Source organism: Anopheles coluzzii, chromosome 2 (assembly GCF_943734685.1).
Source record: "Anopheles coluzzii chromosome 2, AcolN3, whole genome shotgun sequence".
NCBI lineage: Eukaryota > Metazoa > Arthropoda > Insecta > Diptera > Culicidae > Anopheles > Anopheles coluzzii.
This window is the reverse complement of record NC_064670.1, coordinates 106831342-106850112: the sequence shown is the minus strand read 5'-3', so window position 1 is coordinate 106850112 and position 18771 is coordinate 106831342. Positions and strand designations below refer to the sequence as shown.

General features: G+C 44.8%; 1 protein-coding gene across 3 annotated transcripts in view; it reads left to right on the top strand.

Moving 5' to 3' along the window:
- Window positions 1-17682, top strand: part of LOC120948446 (protein spinster) — a 38156-nt gene extending 20474 nt beyond the window's left edge. The window contains exons 2-8 of one of the 3 annotated variants that reach the window (XM_040364771.2): window positions 8636-8993; window positions 9065-9391; window positions 9559-9820; window positions 12180-12278; window positions 12350-12659; window positions 12956-13378; window positions 15678-15783. In XM_040364771.2, the coding sequence (XP_040220705.2) occupies window positions 8636-8993; window positions 9065-9391; window positions 9559-9820; window positions 12180-12278; window positions 12350-12659; window positions 12956-13104 (1505 nt within the window). In that variant the 3' untranslated portion in view covers window positions 13105-13378; window positions 15678-15783. Of the gene's footprint in view, window positions 1-8635; window positions 8994-9064; window positions 9392-9558; window positions 9821-10229; window positions 10492-12179; window positions 12279-12349; window positions 12660-12955; window positions 13379-15677 lie in introns of all 3 variants that reach the window. The other 2 variants (XM_040364770.2, XM_040364772.2) reach the window with 2 other exon arrangements.
- The last annotated feature ends 1089 nt before the right edge of the window (window positions 17683-18771 follow it).

Below are 18771 nucleotides of genomic sequence, written 5' to 3'. Positions count from 1 at the left end.
AGAATGAAGCAAGCAGGTTCAACAAGAACAACGCACTATGCAATATTTTGCAACTCTGCACGCACTGTCGATGGGGCCAACCAGAGTAAAATTGTTCTTTAAATTGAGCCGGACTAACTTGCGCACTTGACTGTTTCCAACGTTCCCAAACGAACGGAGAGCCGGTAACTATTTTTAAACGCTTTTGCAAACGCGCTCGTAACGGGCGGTGTGTGGTTGCGAGCAAATGTGCAATAGCAAAAAAATAAAAATGCTGCAAAATTCCTTGCATATTCTTGCTTGCTTGCCTTTTTGCACATCGGCAAATCCCTTTTTCCGTTCCGCTACATTACCGCGAGAGAAAAGTGCATTCTCTGGCACAGTGGATTGTGCTCAGAACGTGCAGAATGTAAAGTAAAAACACCGCTAACATGTAGCCCTCACATTTGAGCAGGGTTACAGGCATTACCAATGTTAGTTTTGTATTATTAAGTCCACTGAATATGGGTTTAGTTCATCACTATAAGGGTGTTGATTTGTTGGACTAATTCTGGCAAGATGATTTTCAGTAATTCTTTACTGCAACTAAATAAAAATATAGTCTTAAACCCTCTTATTTTTTTATTCATACTGCAGCTATTTTTATTATTATTTAATTTTTTTAATTTAAATCAATCTTTTCAGACTTACAGGGTTTCCATGTCACTTTCGAATGTGCACATAATTATTCACCGCATCCAAGATGTTTTTCAACAGCTGTCAAATAGTTTATTTGCTTCAAAATGAAATTTCAGCTCTAACGCCTGATTTTCAACATATAACAAAGAACTGTCAAACTCAATCGAGCTTGAGTCGTGATGAAAATCATGCTGAAGAAATTAAAAATTATTATGACGGAAATGAAATATTAGATTGATGTGGATAAATATCTTGCACGCGGTGATAAACAATGTTTACATTCGAAAGTGTCTTTGAAAACCCTGTAAAAACAAAGAACTTACACACTTACACTTACATTTGTTACTGCTAGCTTGATGTTTTTTTTTAAGTTGTCAAATGTTTTAATTGCATCACAATATTTTTTCAGTTATTCCACATGATTTTCAACGCGTCAAAAGCTCGTGTTCTTTGTGTTGTGTTGAAAATCATGTGTAAAAACTGGAAATGTATTTTGATGCAAATACAATATGTGACAACTGTTGAAAATCATATTGCTGGCTGTGAATAATGTTGTGCACATTTAAAAGTGAATTGGAAACCCCCTTAACGCTATCTATGTGCAACGTTTACTAAGTTGTGCATAACTGATCTTGAAACTAGTGTAATTTGTGTTAATTTCCAATGTTAACAGCATTATTCAACACATTTGGGATGTTTTTCATCAACTGTTATATGTGTGTGACAGCTGTGCTGTTGAAAAATATGTCGCGATCGTTGCATTGAGATGTTAACATTCAAAGAATACGTTACTGATAATGAGAAAAATTTGAATTGACAGTTGTAAAACAGAAAAATGCTGAAGTTTTAAAGCGCACAGTATCTAGCAAAACCCTGCACACTGGGTCTTCTCTTGCACCGGATGCTTGTAGGTGCTAAAGAAATGAAAAGCTTCTTCTCAACCCCAATACTACCCTCAAAGAGAAGCCCTACACCTTATGTGTGTATTCGTGTGGGGTAACGTGGTGTTTTTGCACGCACCCTCTCGTAAGTCTCTCTCTTTCTCCCTTCGTAGGCACACGTTAAGAGAGCCACGCCACACAGAAACACCGAGCAAAGACGCGCATCTGTAGCGCAGCGCACACATTCCGCGTGGATCCATTTTTTGCTGTTTGGATGGTGCCATTGGGGGGTATGAAACACAACCGAGGGAGCGTTGAAAGGGAAGCGAGCCCAGACATCCACAAACACAACAAAAAGAGAGAGAAAAAAGGCAGGCAACCCCTTCCGCTATACACACACACAAGACCAAGAGTGTGTGCAGCAAAACTCTCCCGATAGATAGAGTGGCGCGATCCGAAATCGACCAATCGGCGTACGATCAGAGCGGCGTTGGTAACTTTTTCGGCCTCACACCGGATGACGTCACTCTGGGGCGTGGGACAGGGAAGGCGGGGAAGGAGGCCTTCACATCCCCAAACGGCCTTCCCAGCGGCCGGCAGGGGTTGTCTTCTTCGTGTGCGCGCGCGCTCGTTCGCCGTTTTTTTTGCGCTTAATCGTTGCTATTATTATCGTTGGTCGGTGCGTTTAAACCTACCGGACTGTCGTTATTTTGCTCGCGTTCGGTGTTTAAAATTGGCCAGCTTAATTTCTTGGTCAATTGTTAGGTTTTTTGGCGCTTTGCTTTTACCCATTCACACGTTTTCTCAGGCAGTTGTTGCTGTTTTTTCGAGCACTTGGTTCTTCGTTGGTGGTTTATGCGTCTAACGGTGGGAACGACGTATCGACGTGAACGACTTTGTACCGACGTCCAGACTGATGTACCCTGCCGTGGCTAGACGACGGTGTCCGTGTGTTCGTGGCGCTAAGGGGGATGATTGCCCTGGTATTGGTGATGGCGCCATCCACCCGCCCTCGACAGTCAGGGCCAGAGAGTTTGTTGCTTTGGGTGCGTGTGTGTCATCCCATCAGAAAACACGTTTCACGTGCTGATGACGCGTCGCGTCCCATCACCTACGCATCACCTTACCAACGATGATGGACGTTCAGCGCTCCCCCTTCAGGTTGTAGGGGTAAGAAAACGGCTGACCTGATAAGAGGAACAGTAAACGACCGACGTTTACCGCTCGTACTGGTTTGAGTCAGTTTGAAACGGAGTTTTGTTGAGTCTTTTTTAAATCCCTTAGCGGCGATTAGTATTGCACCAGATTTAAGGCTCACAAGATTAGGTGGGAATGTTTGTTGTTTGGTATTCCAAAGCTGGCTTTGCTGCTAGAATAGTCAAACGATGTTTTATCTTGTAATATTCTAAATTGCATGTAGTTTGATAAGATCCTTTTTATTTTATACTGGCAACTTCTTTTTCTTACAATTGGTGTGATTTGATAACCTACTTATTGCCTTACCTGGCTGTAAATATGCCTCAAAGGGCTACTTTAGTAAATAAAAAGGTTTTTTTTGCGAGGATGGTTTCTTTGAGTTTCTTTGAGTATCGAACTACTTTCTGCCGTTGTAGAAGTCGTTGCATCTTTTCAATAAACCACGGAGCCGTCCCGGTGCACTTACCGTTGGACGGTGTACTGGTTCAAAGTATTTATTAATTTCAAAAAATTCTTCATAATTCTGAACGACTTGTTTAAGATCATTTGTGGTTGAATTATTGTTTCATTGCTTTGACAGAATCTTCACTCTTTTGCCAATTTTGCTATATGAAATAATGAAAAGTTGATAGAAATCCATTTTCTTGAAGTCCACCAAGGACCAACCTTTACAAAAGATTTTTGAATTTAGCTAAACTGATTTTCAATTTGTAATTTGCATCGTTTTCATAATTTTTTACGGTAGTTTGAATCGATTTTAAACGCTACATTTTATTTTTGTCATTTAGCACGTTGACGTAAAGAACACGCTGGTCCCTGGCAGCGATGGGCTTGTCTTAGGCCATTACTTTAAATACCAATTGTTACTAAATAGTACGCCATCAGCATCGAAAATCATGAAGCAATTTCACTCTCATTCGATAGAGTGTTTACTATTTACTGGGCTTTTTGTTTTTGCTGCTTTCCTCACAATGATAAATTGTGAAAACTAACCAAATTCCGTGGAAATCATTCACGCGTTACCTGCGCGCACCGGTCCGCCACTGCTTTGTTACGAATGCGCACACGCATTGGCACACATTGGGCGGTCAAGATATTTTAGCTAGCGCAGAGGCCAAGCGAGATGAGAAGTTATGTCAAATTTATGCCCCCTCCGTGCCGCTGATGTGGGTCAGTCCGTCGTCCCGTGTGATGATGGTGTACACTTATCCCCCCCCCCCCCCCCCCCGTGACGCGTGTGCATTTGGCATTTAATTTCGGCTCCCTTTTGGGTTGTTGTTGCACGCGCGAGCTAATAATAAAATGATCTATCTGACGCCGTCGTCTGGGTCTGGGACCTTTCCCTGCACACGCGGTGGACTTTCTCGCACCAATTTCGCACGATGCAACCACGCGTTTGGTAAGGTGTGGATTATGTAAGTGTATAAACTCGGTAACATTTGTTGCAAAAGTTACTTGATGATCCGGCTGCCGTCCATATGAAGATCCCGCCGTCACACAACCAAGCAAATTCCTTTCACTTGTAGCAATTTACATGCTACACTCTTACTCTTCTAAGCATTGCAATACAATAATTAACCGTTGTCAGAGATAGTTGACTTGTGCGGGTCTTGCAATGCGCTTAAATTACCACCTTCTCAAGGTAAGATAAGATTGTTGGCCTCAGTGACACCGCTGCTACGGCTCACACACACACACACACCTGCTCTCGAAACTGACCTTTTGCGGTCGGCCGGTGTCTTAAGAGGCCGGCCCAGAGTTGATTACGAAAGCAAACAACTTGCTTAGCCGGTACTTTGGAAACCGAGTCGTGGTCGGGGTGTGTCCACCATGTGGTTTCTAACACATCTGGACGCGGTCTTCGGGCACTCGACAAGATTCCTGGTTGGTGAAGATGTTCTCTGGATCTCTCTGGTACCATCAGAAAGAGAGGAGAGCAAGGCAGAGAGCATAAAACAGCTTTATGAACATACCAGCTGTAAAACATCCAAACAGTGTCGAGAGAAGCGCTATCTAGTGATCTCATAGCCTCGAAAGGTTTCCGTTTCGGGCCCGTGACAAGTGCGATTGATATGGCTGGGTTTTCCCCTCCGCACACTCAGTTCCATTTGGAATTCCCTTACAAAGCGTGGCAAGCGCGCATAGAATGAAGGTTTTTGTTTGCCTCTGTTTTAAATATGGATATCATGGTAGGGCTTTATCGTCGTCACGAGATCTTACTCAAAAAAGATGTACGAGCAGCAGGCCCAGTGCGGATGTAGAACTGGTCCACGTTTGTATTCGATCAATCATCGCGAGCCTAACGCTCATCGCTCTGTTTTCCCGGATCCTTACACTTCCAGGGTGATGGATTCCAGCCGCAATTAACGCCTCCGATTCGATGCATTTTTCGCTTCGCTCTGATGCGGTCCTCCGCATCTCCAGTGTGTGCGTTTTATTTTTATACCTTTTGTTCGTCCGCCGACCCTTCTTCCAAAACTTTGCTGCTCCCGTCAGTGAAAACGGAAGCTAGACATCTCGACGATCAATCATGAGGGAAACGGAGTCATAACGAGCTGAAAGCATATCGCTTCGCTGGTGGGCGTCCCAAATAAAGAAGAACACACGATTTTTATTATTTTTTTATGGTTTCCCTAGTTCCAAGTTCCCCATTAATGAACTCTTCACATCATATCACTCGGACCCCTTCGTCGAAATAATGTCAATAAATCGACAGCTCCAGCTTCCCGCTTCAGGTGCCATATGGAGGTAAAAGGGTAAATGTTTTGCTTTCAACCGCGTGGCGGCTTGTGGTCGCCCCTGTCGGTCGGCTGGACGAGGCGCGTAGAAGTTCATCCATATATTCCCTCATTTTGTTAAGATTGGGTCGAGTGCATCTTTCATTGTGAGGGAACGCAGCTTGGCTGGAACCTTCAGCACAACAACAAGTTCAACCTGTGTTTACTTGAGGAGGCTTGGGGTAAAAACAGAACCGTAAACCCGTCACGCTTCACCCAAATAAAGTCAAATTAACCGTATCGAAGTGTTGTCTGCCTCATGTTACAACGATTGAGGGTGTTTTTTTTGCTGCTTGCTTCTCTTTTCGTCCCGATCGCGGATGCACTTTGCAGCATAAACCACGGAACGGTTTTTAAAAAAATAGAAGCGAAACATAAAGAAAAGGGGAACGCACGTTCTCACTGTAGTTTTAAAAACGAGCTCTGCTCTTCTGGTTTTGTAAAAAGAAACGCATTTTATATCTGCCGACTGTTGTGGCATACTCCGACATACGTGGTCATGTGCGCTCGCGATCACGCGATCGGTACTGTACTTCGAAAGCATTTCTTTTACATCTTTGCCATTCTTTTCAATCTATACTTCTGCTGAAAAAGACTGAGAAGAAGAATCGCCATTAGAGAGGAAGAGTAAACTCAAGGTCTCCGTATGTATCGTACGATCGAGCAGGATTGGCGTTGCCTGCACAGACGCTTTGTTTATCTTGCATCCGAATTGGAATTAATTAAACCAATGACTCAAACTTGGTAGCAGGCTGGCATTGAACCAAAACGCGAATGCGCTTCTAACTAACGCCCCGTAAATAGGATCAGTTCACACTGCGAAAACTTACAAACATCTGCAATCGACCCGACGGACTGGTGAAAACTGTGTTTTCAAAATCAGTCGCACGATCCACGTACATGATCTTGACAAACCGTTCTGACCGTGAGAACGTGGGTCAACCTTTGATCAATTGATATCCTCCTGGGGCGTAATATATTGGCAAACTTGATCATCAATGTGATCGCCACGGGGTTGATTGACTTCTGTTCTAACCTTCACCGCCACCGGGCTACCAATCCAATTTGTCAATTACCGCACAGATGGACGCTCCGCGCGAGACATTCCGGCCATGTGTGGGCCCTTTTGGACGCAACAAGTTGACCGGCCGGCGGGCCGGGTGACTCTTCCCACGATGAGGTGAATTGTTGGATCAATTAAATTTAAGAACAATTGAGGTTATGTATGCCGTCCATTGAGAAGGAGAGCGTGGGACGGGCACGCACGACGATGTCACCTCGTCCTGGACTTGCTGATATTGCTGATTTGCGCCTTGACAGTTGGCTCCTTCCATTAGCACGTCGGTGTGACCGTTTACGACCATTTACGTGCATTATTTACCGCGTGATCAGTTGCGATCACATTCGTCGACATGATTCGATCAAGTGATTGATTTTCTTGTTGGCTGAGAATTGATTGTTTGTTCTCAGTATGCATTCAATTTACATTTTTTAATCATTGAATTATGATTGTTCACCAAAATAGCTTTAACAAACTGATCCCTCAAGAATTCTGAGTAATCACTTTGAAGTACTAAAAGCCTAAAATAATAATAAATACTAAAAGCCTAAGTAATCCCTTTGGCATATTTCAAAAACGTTCCCTAATCCGTTCCCGCTCGTAAAAAGAATCAAAAGGCGAAATTCTACCAACCATCCATCGAGTAAGAGCATTCTTTATGACGTTCGGTGCTGTGTTTGTGTGCTCTTCGCCACCCAAGCCGGCGGATGATGCAACCGCGTGTCATTGCCGGCCATCGCCTTGGTGTGCTGTTGACCACCACTCTTTTGGCCGCGCTTGGCTGCGGATAGAACGGAAATAAAAATACACCCTATTTTTAACAGGCGGCACTGTCTTTCGCTCTCCTTGTCACGTCGCATCACGACGATCTGCTTTTCCTTCAACAAAGTGTCACTAATCAGTGCTCCCCCCGGTCAATGCGTTTCTTTGGTTTGGTTGTTGTATTTGCTTTTTGGCGTGGTCCTTCAAAGGTTCAAAGTCGTCAATACGAGGGGGCGCCTTCCTTTACAACCGTATCACGTGAACCTGACGGACCGATCATCCGATCTGGCGCTATTCTTCGATCACCCGGGTGCACAGTGTCTCTCATTACGACAGCGGAAGGGGCATGCATGCATTCCCCAATCTTGAGCAACGATTTATCTGTTAAAACAGTCTGTCATCCCAGTGCAAAAGGGCATTTTTAACCGTATTGCTGCTTCGTAAATAATTGGGCGGGTGAAATTTGACCCCCGGAGCGGCAATTCATACACGGAACTCGATTGAACTTGCAGCGGCTGCAGCGTAAACAAAGGTTAAACGATGCATTTTAATTGCATTTTGGACGGGGTGGAAAAGCAAATAGAACACTTCAAACGGAATTAATTAACATTCCACCACGAAAGGCATTTTTTTCTCGATAAAAGGATGCGACATGGGTCAGCTCGTAGCATATTTAATACCTAATTAACCCTTAAGGTTAATCGATAGCAGAGCAAATGAGTTGCATTTTTAATGATGATGAGTTTATTTATTTATTTTTAGTAGTCGAATCGATTTATGCAAAATCTCTTTCCCCGAAAAGGTATCTCTCTCTCTCTCTTCAACTGCAGTATTAAAATGGATAAATTGATCCTTGCACTGCTCAACGATCATCATCCCGCAAGCAATTGAACAAGCTTTATCTGCCAAGCAGTGAAATAATTGAGAGCATTTCAAAGGTGTTGGGCACTACATCAAAACAGAAAATACGTTCTTATCCATCCAAGATTTGCGTCAACGGAAGCGCAAAGAGGCAACACACCTTGGTGACGATTCGTTCCAACTTACCTTTACGCCTTTTTTTTGCCACTCGCGCAACCGATCATGCGATCTCTATTTTTGTGACGTCTTCGCGCACGTCTCATGACGACCAGCTCGATTGTTACCACAGCTCCATTAACGTCTCCGTGTGGTTCAATTAGATATGGAGCTTCTTCTTTTCCTTTTCTCGCAAAAACCCTCTAATAATGATGCTAACCCCCCCGCGTGCCATTAACTCGCCATTTGCTAACGTGTTCCTGTTTTTTCCGCTCCCTTTCCAGGTGTACTGACAGAGATACAGGACCACTTTAAGATCGGCGATGACGAGGGTGGCCTCCTGCAGACCGCGTTCGTGCTGTCCTACATGGTGTTCGCACCGCTGTTCGGCTATCTGGGCGATCGGTACTCGCGCAAATGGATCATGGTGCTGGGCGTGTCGCTCTGGAGCACGACCACCCTGCTCGGCTCGTACATGGACCATTTCGGGTGGTTCATCACGTTCCGGGCGCTGGTCGGCATTGGCGAGGCGTCCTACAGCACGATAGCGCCCACGATCATCTCCGACCTGTTCGTCGGCGAGATGCGATCGAGGATGCTGGCCCTGTTCTACTTCGCCATCCCGGTCGGATCGGGCTTAGGGTAGGTTGAGCTGGAAACACTCCACGAGAGCGGACTAAAGAGGATATTAATATGACATTCTTCCATTGTAGGTACATCGTCGGTGCCAAGATGGCCAGCATTATGAACTCGTGGGTATGGTCGCTGCGCGTGACGCCGGTGCTGGGTGCGATCGCGGTGGTGCTGATCGTGATGCTGCGGGACCCGCAGCGCGGCCAGAGCGAGGGCACACACCACATGCAGACCACCTCGTACAAGGAGGACGTGAAGGCGATCATGCGCAACCGTTCGTTCATGCTGTCGACCGCCGGCTTTACCTGCGTGGCGTTCGTGACCGGTGCGCTGGCCTGGTGGGGTCCGAAGTTCATCCATCTGGGGCTGATCTCGCAACCGGGCAACGAGCATGTTACACTTAACGAGTAAGTAGCCCGGAAGTTTCTTTACCGGGATGCTCCGGAGCGTTCCCCGGGACGATTTTCTTTGTTTCTTTTTAGGAAGGCGGATGAGTAATCCCGTGCCAGCGCCGTTTATTTTTTGTTCTAATGAAAGCGTTACAACGTGTCCATACTTTCCTACTCCCATTAAGCGTTTCGTACAAGTTCGGAACCGTCGCGATGGTGGCTGGGCTGATCGGGGTACCGCTTGGCACACTGCTATCGAGCCGATTGCGGCCACACTATAGGAATGCAGATCCACTGATTTGTGCGGCCGGCTTGATCACCAGCTCGCCGTTGATTTATCTGGGCCTGGTGGTGGTTAAGTACAGCGGCGGCTGGTGCTTCACGCTGGTGTTCTTTGCCGAGGTGGCACTCAATCTGTCCTGGCCGATAGTGGCCGACATGCTGCTGGTAAGCGATGGTAGCAAACAGCGATGGAAGCGTGGAAAGAGCAAGCTTCAAGAGGCGTACACGATAACGAAGGATGCGCAGACAGACCTAGCGGCAGTTTGTGGCATATTGGAACAATTTTAGTCGAGCCTTATTTTAGCATTCCTGTTTTTATAATAATTATTTTTCTACAGCTTCCTGCCTCGCTCAAAATTAATCAAATTTTCCCTTTTTTTTCTTTTCGTTTTCTTTTCGGAACCCTTTCTCTTCTATTCCTTTATGTGATGGTTTTATCCTGCGCGCCCGTGTTCTGAATTTGTCGTACAATGTCGTTCCGATCTTGCCTGCCCGTGACAATCTATGCTCCCTCCTCTGCACATATTATCACAATACTACGTTAAATCATTCGCACACACACGCAAACCAAAAGGGTGTCGTTCATATTCGGCGCAATTACAATGACGACCGGCATCATCGGTGTGCCGCTCGGGTCGTACCTGTCCCAGCGGCTGAACGCGAAAAACGTAAAGGCCGACCCGTACATCTGTGCGACCGGTTTGCTTCTGAGCGCGCCCCTGCTGGTCGGCGCCATGTTCTCGGTGCGGGCGAACATTTACGCGACGTATGCGCTAATCTTTTTCGGCGAACTTGCCCTCAATCTCAATTGGGCGATCGTAGCGGACATTCTGCTGGTAAGAGACAATCACCAATTTCCCAGTACACTGTTGTGTGTGTGTTTTTTTTTTTATTCTCGCTCTCTCACTCTTTGGACCCAAAAGCTATGTGCTGTGCTCTACCACATCTCTGTAACTACTAGTCCTCTTCTGCTTCACTAGTCGGCTAATACTTTAACACATGTTCTTGTGCCTCACTGTACTACTGCAAAAGTCTCTCTATTTGTCCATATCTTAAGAACACTGTAATCGTTCGTCGCTTTAACTACTACTGCTGCTGCTTTTGTGTCCTTTTGGGTACTTGGTTAGATTATAAATACACACGCAAACACGAGAGCAAACGAGCACACACGCACGCACGCACGCACACTTTCGCTTCCCTGTTTTCCTAGTAAATAATCCTAATTCTGCTGGTTTTTAAGGTAAACTAATCCTAAATATGGTGAAGGTTTATGGTGAACTGTTGGTAACATTCAAGCAGGAATGGAATGTGATATATTTCATGTTTTGTAAATAGATTAAGACCTTGTCCTGCTATATTTGACCTTGCCTTTTGCAATGCACAAACAAGCATTTTGTAGCATTTTTACAATGAAAGTTGATCATTTATTAACTGCTATCGGGATCTTTTCAACTTCCTTCGAACTGATTCCATTCAATCCAGAGTGTTTTCATAAAAACCTTCAAATCCCTGGATTACTTCTAGTGCTTTTGAGAATTGAGGAGATAAAATCTGTTTCTCTCATATCAAAATACCTTTCTGAATATAGTCCTTTTATTCCTTAAAATAACTTATACATCCCCTGGTGAAGGTAGTTTTTCGTAAGTGTATGTGTGTATGTGTGTGCTTGTGTGTGTGCGTTCCAATTAAAATGTAGATTTTTTCTCTGTGTGCTTTTACGTAAACTAATCGTCATTGTAAGCTTTTAAAATCAGCATCAATTCATGCTTAATTACTTTATAAAATTTCAAGAGAAAGAGAGCTTCCCAATCATCGACGACAAAACGCGGCAGAGATTTTGCAAAGAAAATTACTTGTTTGATAAACTTTTGGACAGTTTTTTTTGTTGTTTTTTTTTTAATTTCTGTCCTCCCTGTTGCTGAGCACAGGAAGAAGGTGGTAAATATCGTCTGTCCTTGCTACGATCGCCCAACGTATCGGCTCAACGTACATGTTTGTAGTACCACCACACACATTCCTCAGTAGCATCGGTGCATAGATTGTCACGAAGCAAGGAAGATGGATTGGTTACGGTTACGAAAAAAGACGTTTTTGCTACAATTTCACTACACAACCTCTTCCGCGTGAGGATAGAACAATATCAATCACACAGTAAGGAACAGTGTGTGAAAACAATGTTTTTTTGTTTTGCTTTTTGTTGTTGTTGCTCGGTCAATGACAGTCAGCTGTTTGCACGCAAATGTACACGCGTTTAAAAATACCAATCGAAAGCGAAACCTGTTCCGCGCACTGTCTGCGCCGTGCCCGCGCGTGCACGCATTCCATCTCTCAACTGCGCACAGCGCCATCTTGCGAGCAGTAGCGCAAACATCTAAATTTGTTGCGAGTGCTCCCATAAACCGTCTGTCGCGTTATCGTGAAGCTCTCTCTTGGTCGCTCTTTCTCTTAATCCACTGCTTAATTCGCTTTTAATCATCCCTACACGAAAATTTCATACTAATCATCTTTTATCTTTTCTTCGCAGTACGTCGTTGTGCCTACGAGACGATCGACCGCAGAGGCCTTCCAGATTCTTATCTCGCACGCATTCGGTGATGCTGGCAGCCCGTACTTCGTGGGTGTGGTAAGTACTTGCCCGCAACCGCTCTAGTTCGGAGGGTTTTAATCATTGCCTTTTTGTCCACTTTTTCGCAGATTTCGGAATCGATCAAGCGAGTGCTTCGCATCGTGCACGATGCCGTCGCAACCGATGCGTACCACCCGAGCGTCGAATCGTCGCCCTCCCACTCGATTGCCGTCCTGTCGCAGCTGGCCGAAAACTCGACCGTGGCCATGCTGCAGGCCGCCAGCCCGCCGGCAGAGGATTCGCCGCTGGTGCAGTTCCGCGCGCTGCAGTACGCGCTGTTTTCCACCTGCTTCGTGGAGATCCTCGGCGGCGTGTTCTTCCTCGTGACCGCGTTCTACATCGATCGGGATCGGGCACGCGTCGAAGCGGTGGTGCTAGGTAGGGCAAAACGTTGCTTCACTTGATTGTTGCTCCCACTTCCATCTCCACCGTACTCGTTTCCGCTTACGCGATAGTACGCGCTTTGTGGCTGTTTCTTCGCTTGACTTTTATGACTCGCCAATTTACTACACCGTTTGATGCTCTTTTTTCGATCTTTTCTCCACCACAAAACCAAACGTTCGCGCTCCATTCAACCATCAATCTCATCGGGAATGTGTGTGTGCGTGTTTCATTTTGCCATTTACACGGGGGTGTTGCGGGACCTTCCGCTTCTTCACACACATATTGCGCAGGCTGTCAGCTAGAGCTAAGCGAGAGTTCCGGCTCGGACGGTAACGGTACGGACGATGGGCAGCGGTCACCGGTCGGTGGTCCCGCCGGCAGTACCGGCGGCAGTAGTAGCGCTGCCTTCTCGGCCGCCTCGACCATCGCCGCCTCCTAACGGCGCCGACAGACGTGTGAGGTTATCTAATTGGTGGTGTCCTTCGGTTCGTAACGCTCCCTCTCTCTCTGTGCGTGGCGTACTTTACCACGTATGTGTGTGTGTTACCACTATCGTTACGAATTGAAGGACGCGCGGCGGTGCTTGCTGGAAGGTGGAATCAAAGTTGTTACAATTGTTGTTTGTAATTCTAAGACACCTCAGTCCAGCAGTTGCCGCAGCAGCGTCAATTAGATAAGTTTGCTTTCGCACGGCGCTACTTTTGGTTTTTTAGGTCAGTTTTGTCTGAGTGTTCGTGTGCCGTTTGGTGTGATTTTTTTTCATGTTTTCTTTCCTATCGTCGTGTTTCTTGATTGGAGTTTTTTGTTCATTGACTAGCTACAAACATGCACGTGTAGTGTTTTATCTCTTGATCGTGTTTGTTATTGTCTTTATTTTTATGTTGTATTACAATCAGTGCTGCAAAATGTCACTGTCGATGTCATAAAAAAATCTGACTGAAACAAAATCCATATCAGCGTCACGTACTCAATTGTGATAATCAGAGGTGATACTCAGAACGATTGGTGTGACTAATATATGCTCATGACATGTTTGCGACCATCGCTTGGTCAGTCACTATATCACGACTTTTTTTTGCTGAGATCAATTTTGCAAAATGTCACTGACATAGTCATGACAAATTCTGGCTGAAACAAAATCATCTCAGCGCCACGAGCTCTACTGCAAAGATCAGAGGCGAGCCTCAAACAGTTGGTGCGACCATTATATGCTTGGTGACATTGTGTACGATCAACTCTTGTTCAGTCACTTGGTCGCGACATTTTCAGTCGGTGATCATCGCGATGGTCATGGGAGATATGCATTGCGTGCGAGTGGTTCCAAGAAACAAAATGAGCATGTTTTCTCGCTCTGTTTGACCCGACAGATAATCAAAACAGATAGAGGGAGAAAGCATGTTCATTTTATTGCTAGAGCCCACGCGCCAAATATATTCCAGTAATGTCGTGATTATCGCCGACAAAAATGTCGTGACCAAGTGAGTGACCAAAAGTTGGGTGCTAAACAAAATGTCACAAGCATGTGATTGGTCCACCAACTGTTTGAGTATAGTCACTGATCATCTCAGTTGTGTACGTGATCTGATTTGAGCTTCGTTTCAGTCATGACTAGTGATGGGTAAAGTTGGCAAAAATCCGGAGTCGACTCCGATCCGACTCCGATAAATTCGGAATCGACTCCGGAAGGTAGGTCCGCGCTGCAATATCCGGAGTCGTTCGGAATCGTCCGAAAAGGCCCGGAGTCGTCCGGAATCGCCCGGAGTCGCCCGGAGTCGGTGTCGTCCGGAGTCGTTCGGAGTCGTTCGGAGTCGTTCGGAGTCGTCGGAGTCGCCTGGAGTCGGAGTCGTCCGGAGTCGTTCGGAGTCGTTCGGAGTCGTTCAGAGTCGTGGGGTCGTTCGGAGTCGTCAGGAGTCGCCCGGAGTCGGAGTCGTCCGGAGTCGTCCGGAGTCGTTCGACTCCAGACGACTCTGGACGACTCCGGACGACTCCGAACGACTCCGACTCCGGGCGGATCTAGTAGTTCCATTTTGCCGGAGTCGGAACCGAACTAACAATAGTCGGAGTCGGATCGGAGTCGTGGGTGCGCTCCATACAGCACATCACTAGTCATGACTGTTGATGATTGAAACAGTGGCATTTGGCAGCACTGTTCACAGCCGGTACAAAATCATGATAATGCGTGCGCCGGCATTAAGCTAAGCTTGTCAGTCAGAGTATCGCGTTGGACTCAAGAATTCACATGTCGTGTTCAGCATGTCATGACGCACTTTTATTGACTATCAGCAGTGAGCATCCGTGGTAGGATATCACCGACAAACCGACGTGACACTTCGAACAAAATGAGCTTCACAAGTTGTCTCCTTATTTCAAATGAAAATACGTTAAACACTAGCGCCATCTCTATAATGATTCGCTTACTACACTGGCACAGATAAGAAACTGCTAAACTCTCTTTTTGTTTTTCTTCGCAAATTCCAATGCGTATTGTTTTATGTACTTCTCACATCTTTTGCATTGATTTGAAAACTTATAAAATGATTTTCCTGTGTGTTTTGTCGAATTATTCTCACAAAATCTTGCCTCACACTACCTTCGCCATTTGTATTTAGAAAAGTTGTTTACATCGAAGCAGCAGTGAACAGAGCTTACTTTGACAGAAGTGTTCGCCTCACTGGTAAATGACAGTACTTTCGTGTGGGACACTTTTGTAACGCCAGTGTCACGTCGGTTTGTCGGTGACATATCCTATGTTCATTGTTTTCGTTGGTGAAAATCTTGTGATACTCATGACATTTTACAGCACTGATTACAATAACTTGGTCCGTTTTTCGTTCATTTCTAGAAAATCAATTTGTCGTAGATTTTATTTTCGTTCGTTTTTGCTTTTGTGCTTTTATCAGCCGTGTTTGAATGCTTTAGCCTCTGTTTTATTTCATTTTCCGTGTCTTTTTATGTATGAAAGTCGAATTGTGTTTTCACTAATCTTTTTCCTTTTTCATAAAATTTCCATAGGTAATCAATCAAATAATGCTTCGGCGCACCAGCTAGGTGGATCCGTATCGGACATGGAAGACGCGTTACCACCGCCAAGCACAAGGCAATAAAGCCACGCGTGCATACATACAGAGACACAGTAATATCAGGAAGAACGCAAAGGCTTTCATCCCGCGTTGCGAAGGTTGGTCGACAAGGATTGCATTTCGCTGCGCTCTTGCTTCAAGAGCCGCAGCAGCAGCAGCAGCAGCAGGAGAAGGATCATTGATCAAAGATGCCTCGGTTCCTAGCGGGGACTCCCTATTGGAGCGTTCGTTGCACGACGCCGACAAAGTGTGCGGTGGGGTAGTGTTTAACTATACCAAGGACTTGCGAAGCAAAGTAAGCAAAGGCAAACACACACACAAACAGAACTGAACTCCAAACGTGCACAACCGCAGCACGTGGTTAATTGTCAATACCATATATATTTATAAGCAGTGAAAGAGAGTACACGATAAGGAGATAGCTTGAGTGGGTATGCGTGTGTGAGAGCTAACAGTGCCGCAGCAGTTCGCTCATTCTCACGGAGCCGCACACGGAGGCGTTTGCATCATCACATTTGTTGCGAGAGATCAGGTTAGATTTAAGGACACTTCCCTCACCCTAGTTAGCACCCATCCCTCCTGCAGTTAGCTATACTACTGGATCGATCCCCGATATCGTTACTTCGTGCTGTGCTTTAACGACGATTACTAAACCGGCTCCGCGGCAGGAGGAGGAATGATGCAAGACGCCGTTCTAAATTGTAATACGTGTAAATAGCTCCACTCCACCCCAACAACACCTACCCATCGTCTATCATTCACTCCTCCGGCTGGTGTTCTCCACACTGTGTTAGGGTTAGCCGGTAAGTAGACGCGTTTAGAATAATGAAATTCAAGCCCCATTCATCATCGAATCACGCATCGAACGATCGAACCGCGTTTAGAAAGTAAGTAGTGCGTGATAGTAGAACACAAGCGCATGGGGAATGGAAAATGGGGGCGAAAAGAAAACAGTATGATACAAACAATTTAGGACATAGTGAAACACGCGATAGTGACGCGAGCAGGAAAGTAGCCAACACATCATCTTTTGGTGTACACGTGCAATTGAACGTTTGGTGGGTGTGTGCGGGATCATAGGGAGATAGAGGGCGAAGAAACCCGAAAGCAATAGTCTGTGAGAAGGTATTTTCCGGAAGAAGGGGCCATTTATATTGCCTGTAGCGCGTTTTCTAACACCCTGTTGTGTTTTGTAAATGTATAAAGATGCATCCAATTTCGGCTGTTTTTTTGGGTAAACTATTCACAAAAGGCACAAAAGGGGCAACACATAAATACATGTTTAGGAATAAATTTGACTGACAAAAGAAAATGATTAGCGATTAGCGAAAGATTGTTGGAAAAACACGAAACAGAGGTGGCCGGATTTGGATTGTTTTTGGTGCTTTCTTTTGTTTGTTTTTAGTCACAAACGATTGTCCGTTACAGGGCATGCGGCAATCATCCTTTGCTCTTTGATTTTGATCAAAGTTTTTGCTAACCTTTGTGCAATCAGTGTGTACTGTTCAGCAAACTCACTCAGCTACCAAACAAAAAAAAAAGCCGAACGCCTGAACACACTACTGAACCTAGCAGCAAAGGGTAACGGGAAGTGAGTACATCATCCCATTTCATCGCGCTGTTGCTGTTTTGCCTTACGAAAATGGTGTGTGATTGTGTTGTTAAATTTTGGTTGAGGGGTGCAATGGGTGCAAAAGACTTCTGGTAGGGGATGCGTTAGTTGGGTAAGAGAATAGAGAGAAGTGATGATAGTAGTATGCAAAAAAACCCGTTTATTTATTATTAGATTGTCTGTTTTTCTTTACATTTGGAAGGAAGGAAGGACGGAAGAGAGGAAGAGAGGTCTAAGGGTTAACGAAAGGAGAAACCAAGCGACGGTTCGGACGGTGCAAAGGAATTGATAGCGAATGGAATAAATCGAAAACGTATATAATTTACATCTGTGATGTTGTTTTTACGAAAGAAGTGTAAAACAGTTGAATTTATGTTGAAATAGTATAGATATCACAAATCACAAAATATGAAGGGATGCTCTTATCATACGAGAGGAAAGATGACGAAGAGAGTGAGTATCCTTTCTCTCGCTCTTTCCGCTACCTTTGAGGGATGCTGCGACCAATCGAAACGCTACTAGCGCGGACCAAAATACCAGGCATCGTACCAGGAGATCATCCAAATCAGGATTCAGAGCAACACACTAAAAAATATTCGGCGACCTCGGTTAAAAATATTGCCGAAATCAATCAGCTATTGCCCAGTTTACTGATATCTCTTTACTGAATTTCCGACAACGAGTTTTACGAATAACCGAAAATACAGTTTACTTCATTTTTTTTACTGAATCTCGGCAAAGTGGTTTTCCACGCTCGTTCTTTAACGATGCTGTCACCGATCTCAATTATCAAATTGACCGAGATCTCGGTTAAATTACAGGCGGTCCCCGAGATACACGGTTAATGGGGACCGAAAACGGCCACAAAATACCGCGTATCTCGAATTTCCGCGTAAGTCGAATCTCGTGGTTTCCAGCTAAAATATTAGTAATGTTCGTGTAATTTTGCAAGTAGGGGGAGGTTATAGTTACTTTATGAATTAGTTGATATGATTCTGACTGAATATAACAGTTTTAAACCATTTGAAATAGTTTTTAACATTCGATCAAAACGGAAATTATTTGGCAATTTAAAATTGATGTGTCAAATCAGTACAATTTGCTCAAAGAATTGTCAAATTTAGAAAACCGCGTATCTCCGAATCCGCGTATAAGAGGTACCGTGTATCTCGGGGACCGCCTGTATTGTGTTTGCCGAGATTCGGTAATCGATCTGTCATTCATCTTGTTATTTTCGTGTGTCAGAGATACAAAGTTTAGTCGAATTATAGTATAAATGCAGCAAATATTCCACATTCAGGAACAATATTATGTAAGATACTACGTTTTTTTACTTAATATTTACTTATTTGTTCATATTTCTATTACAGCTTGTGATAAATTTATAATATTTAGTAAAACAACTGGAGCTAAA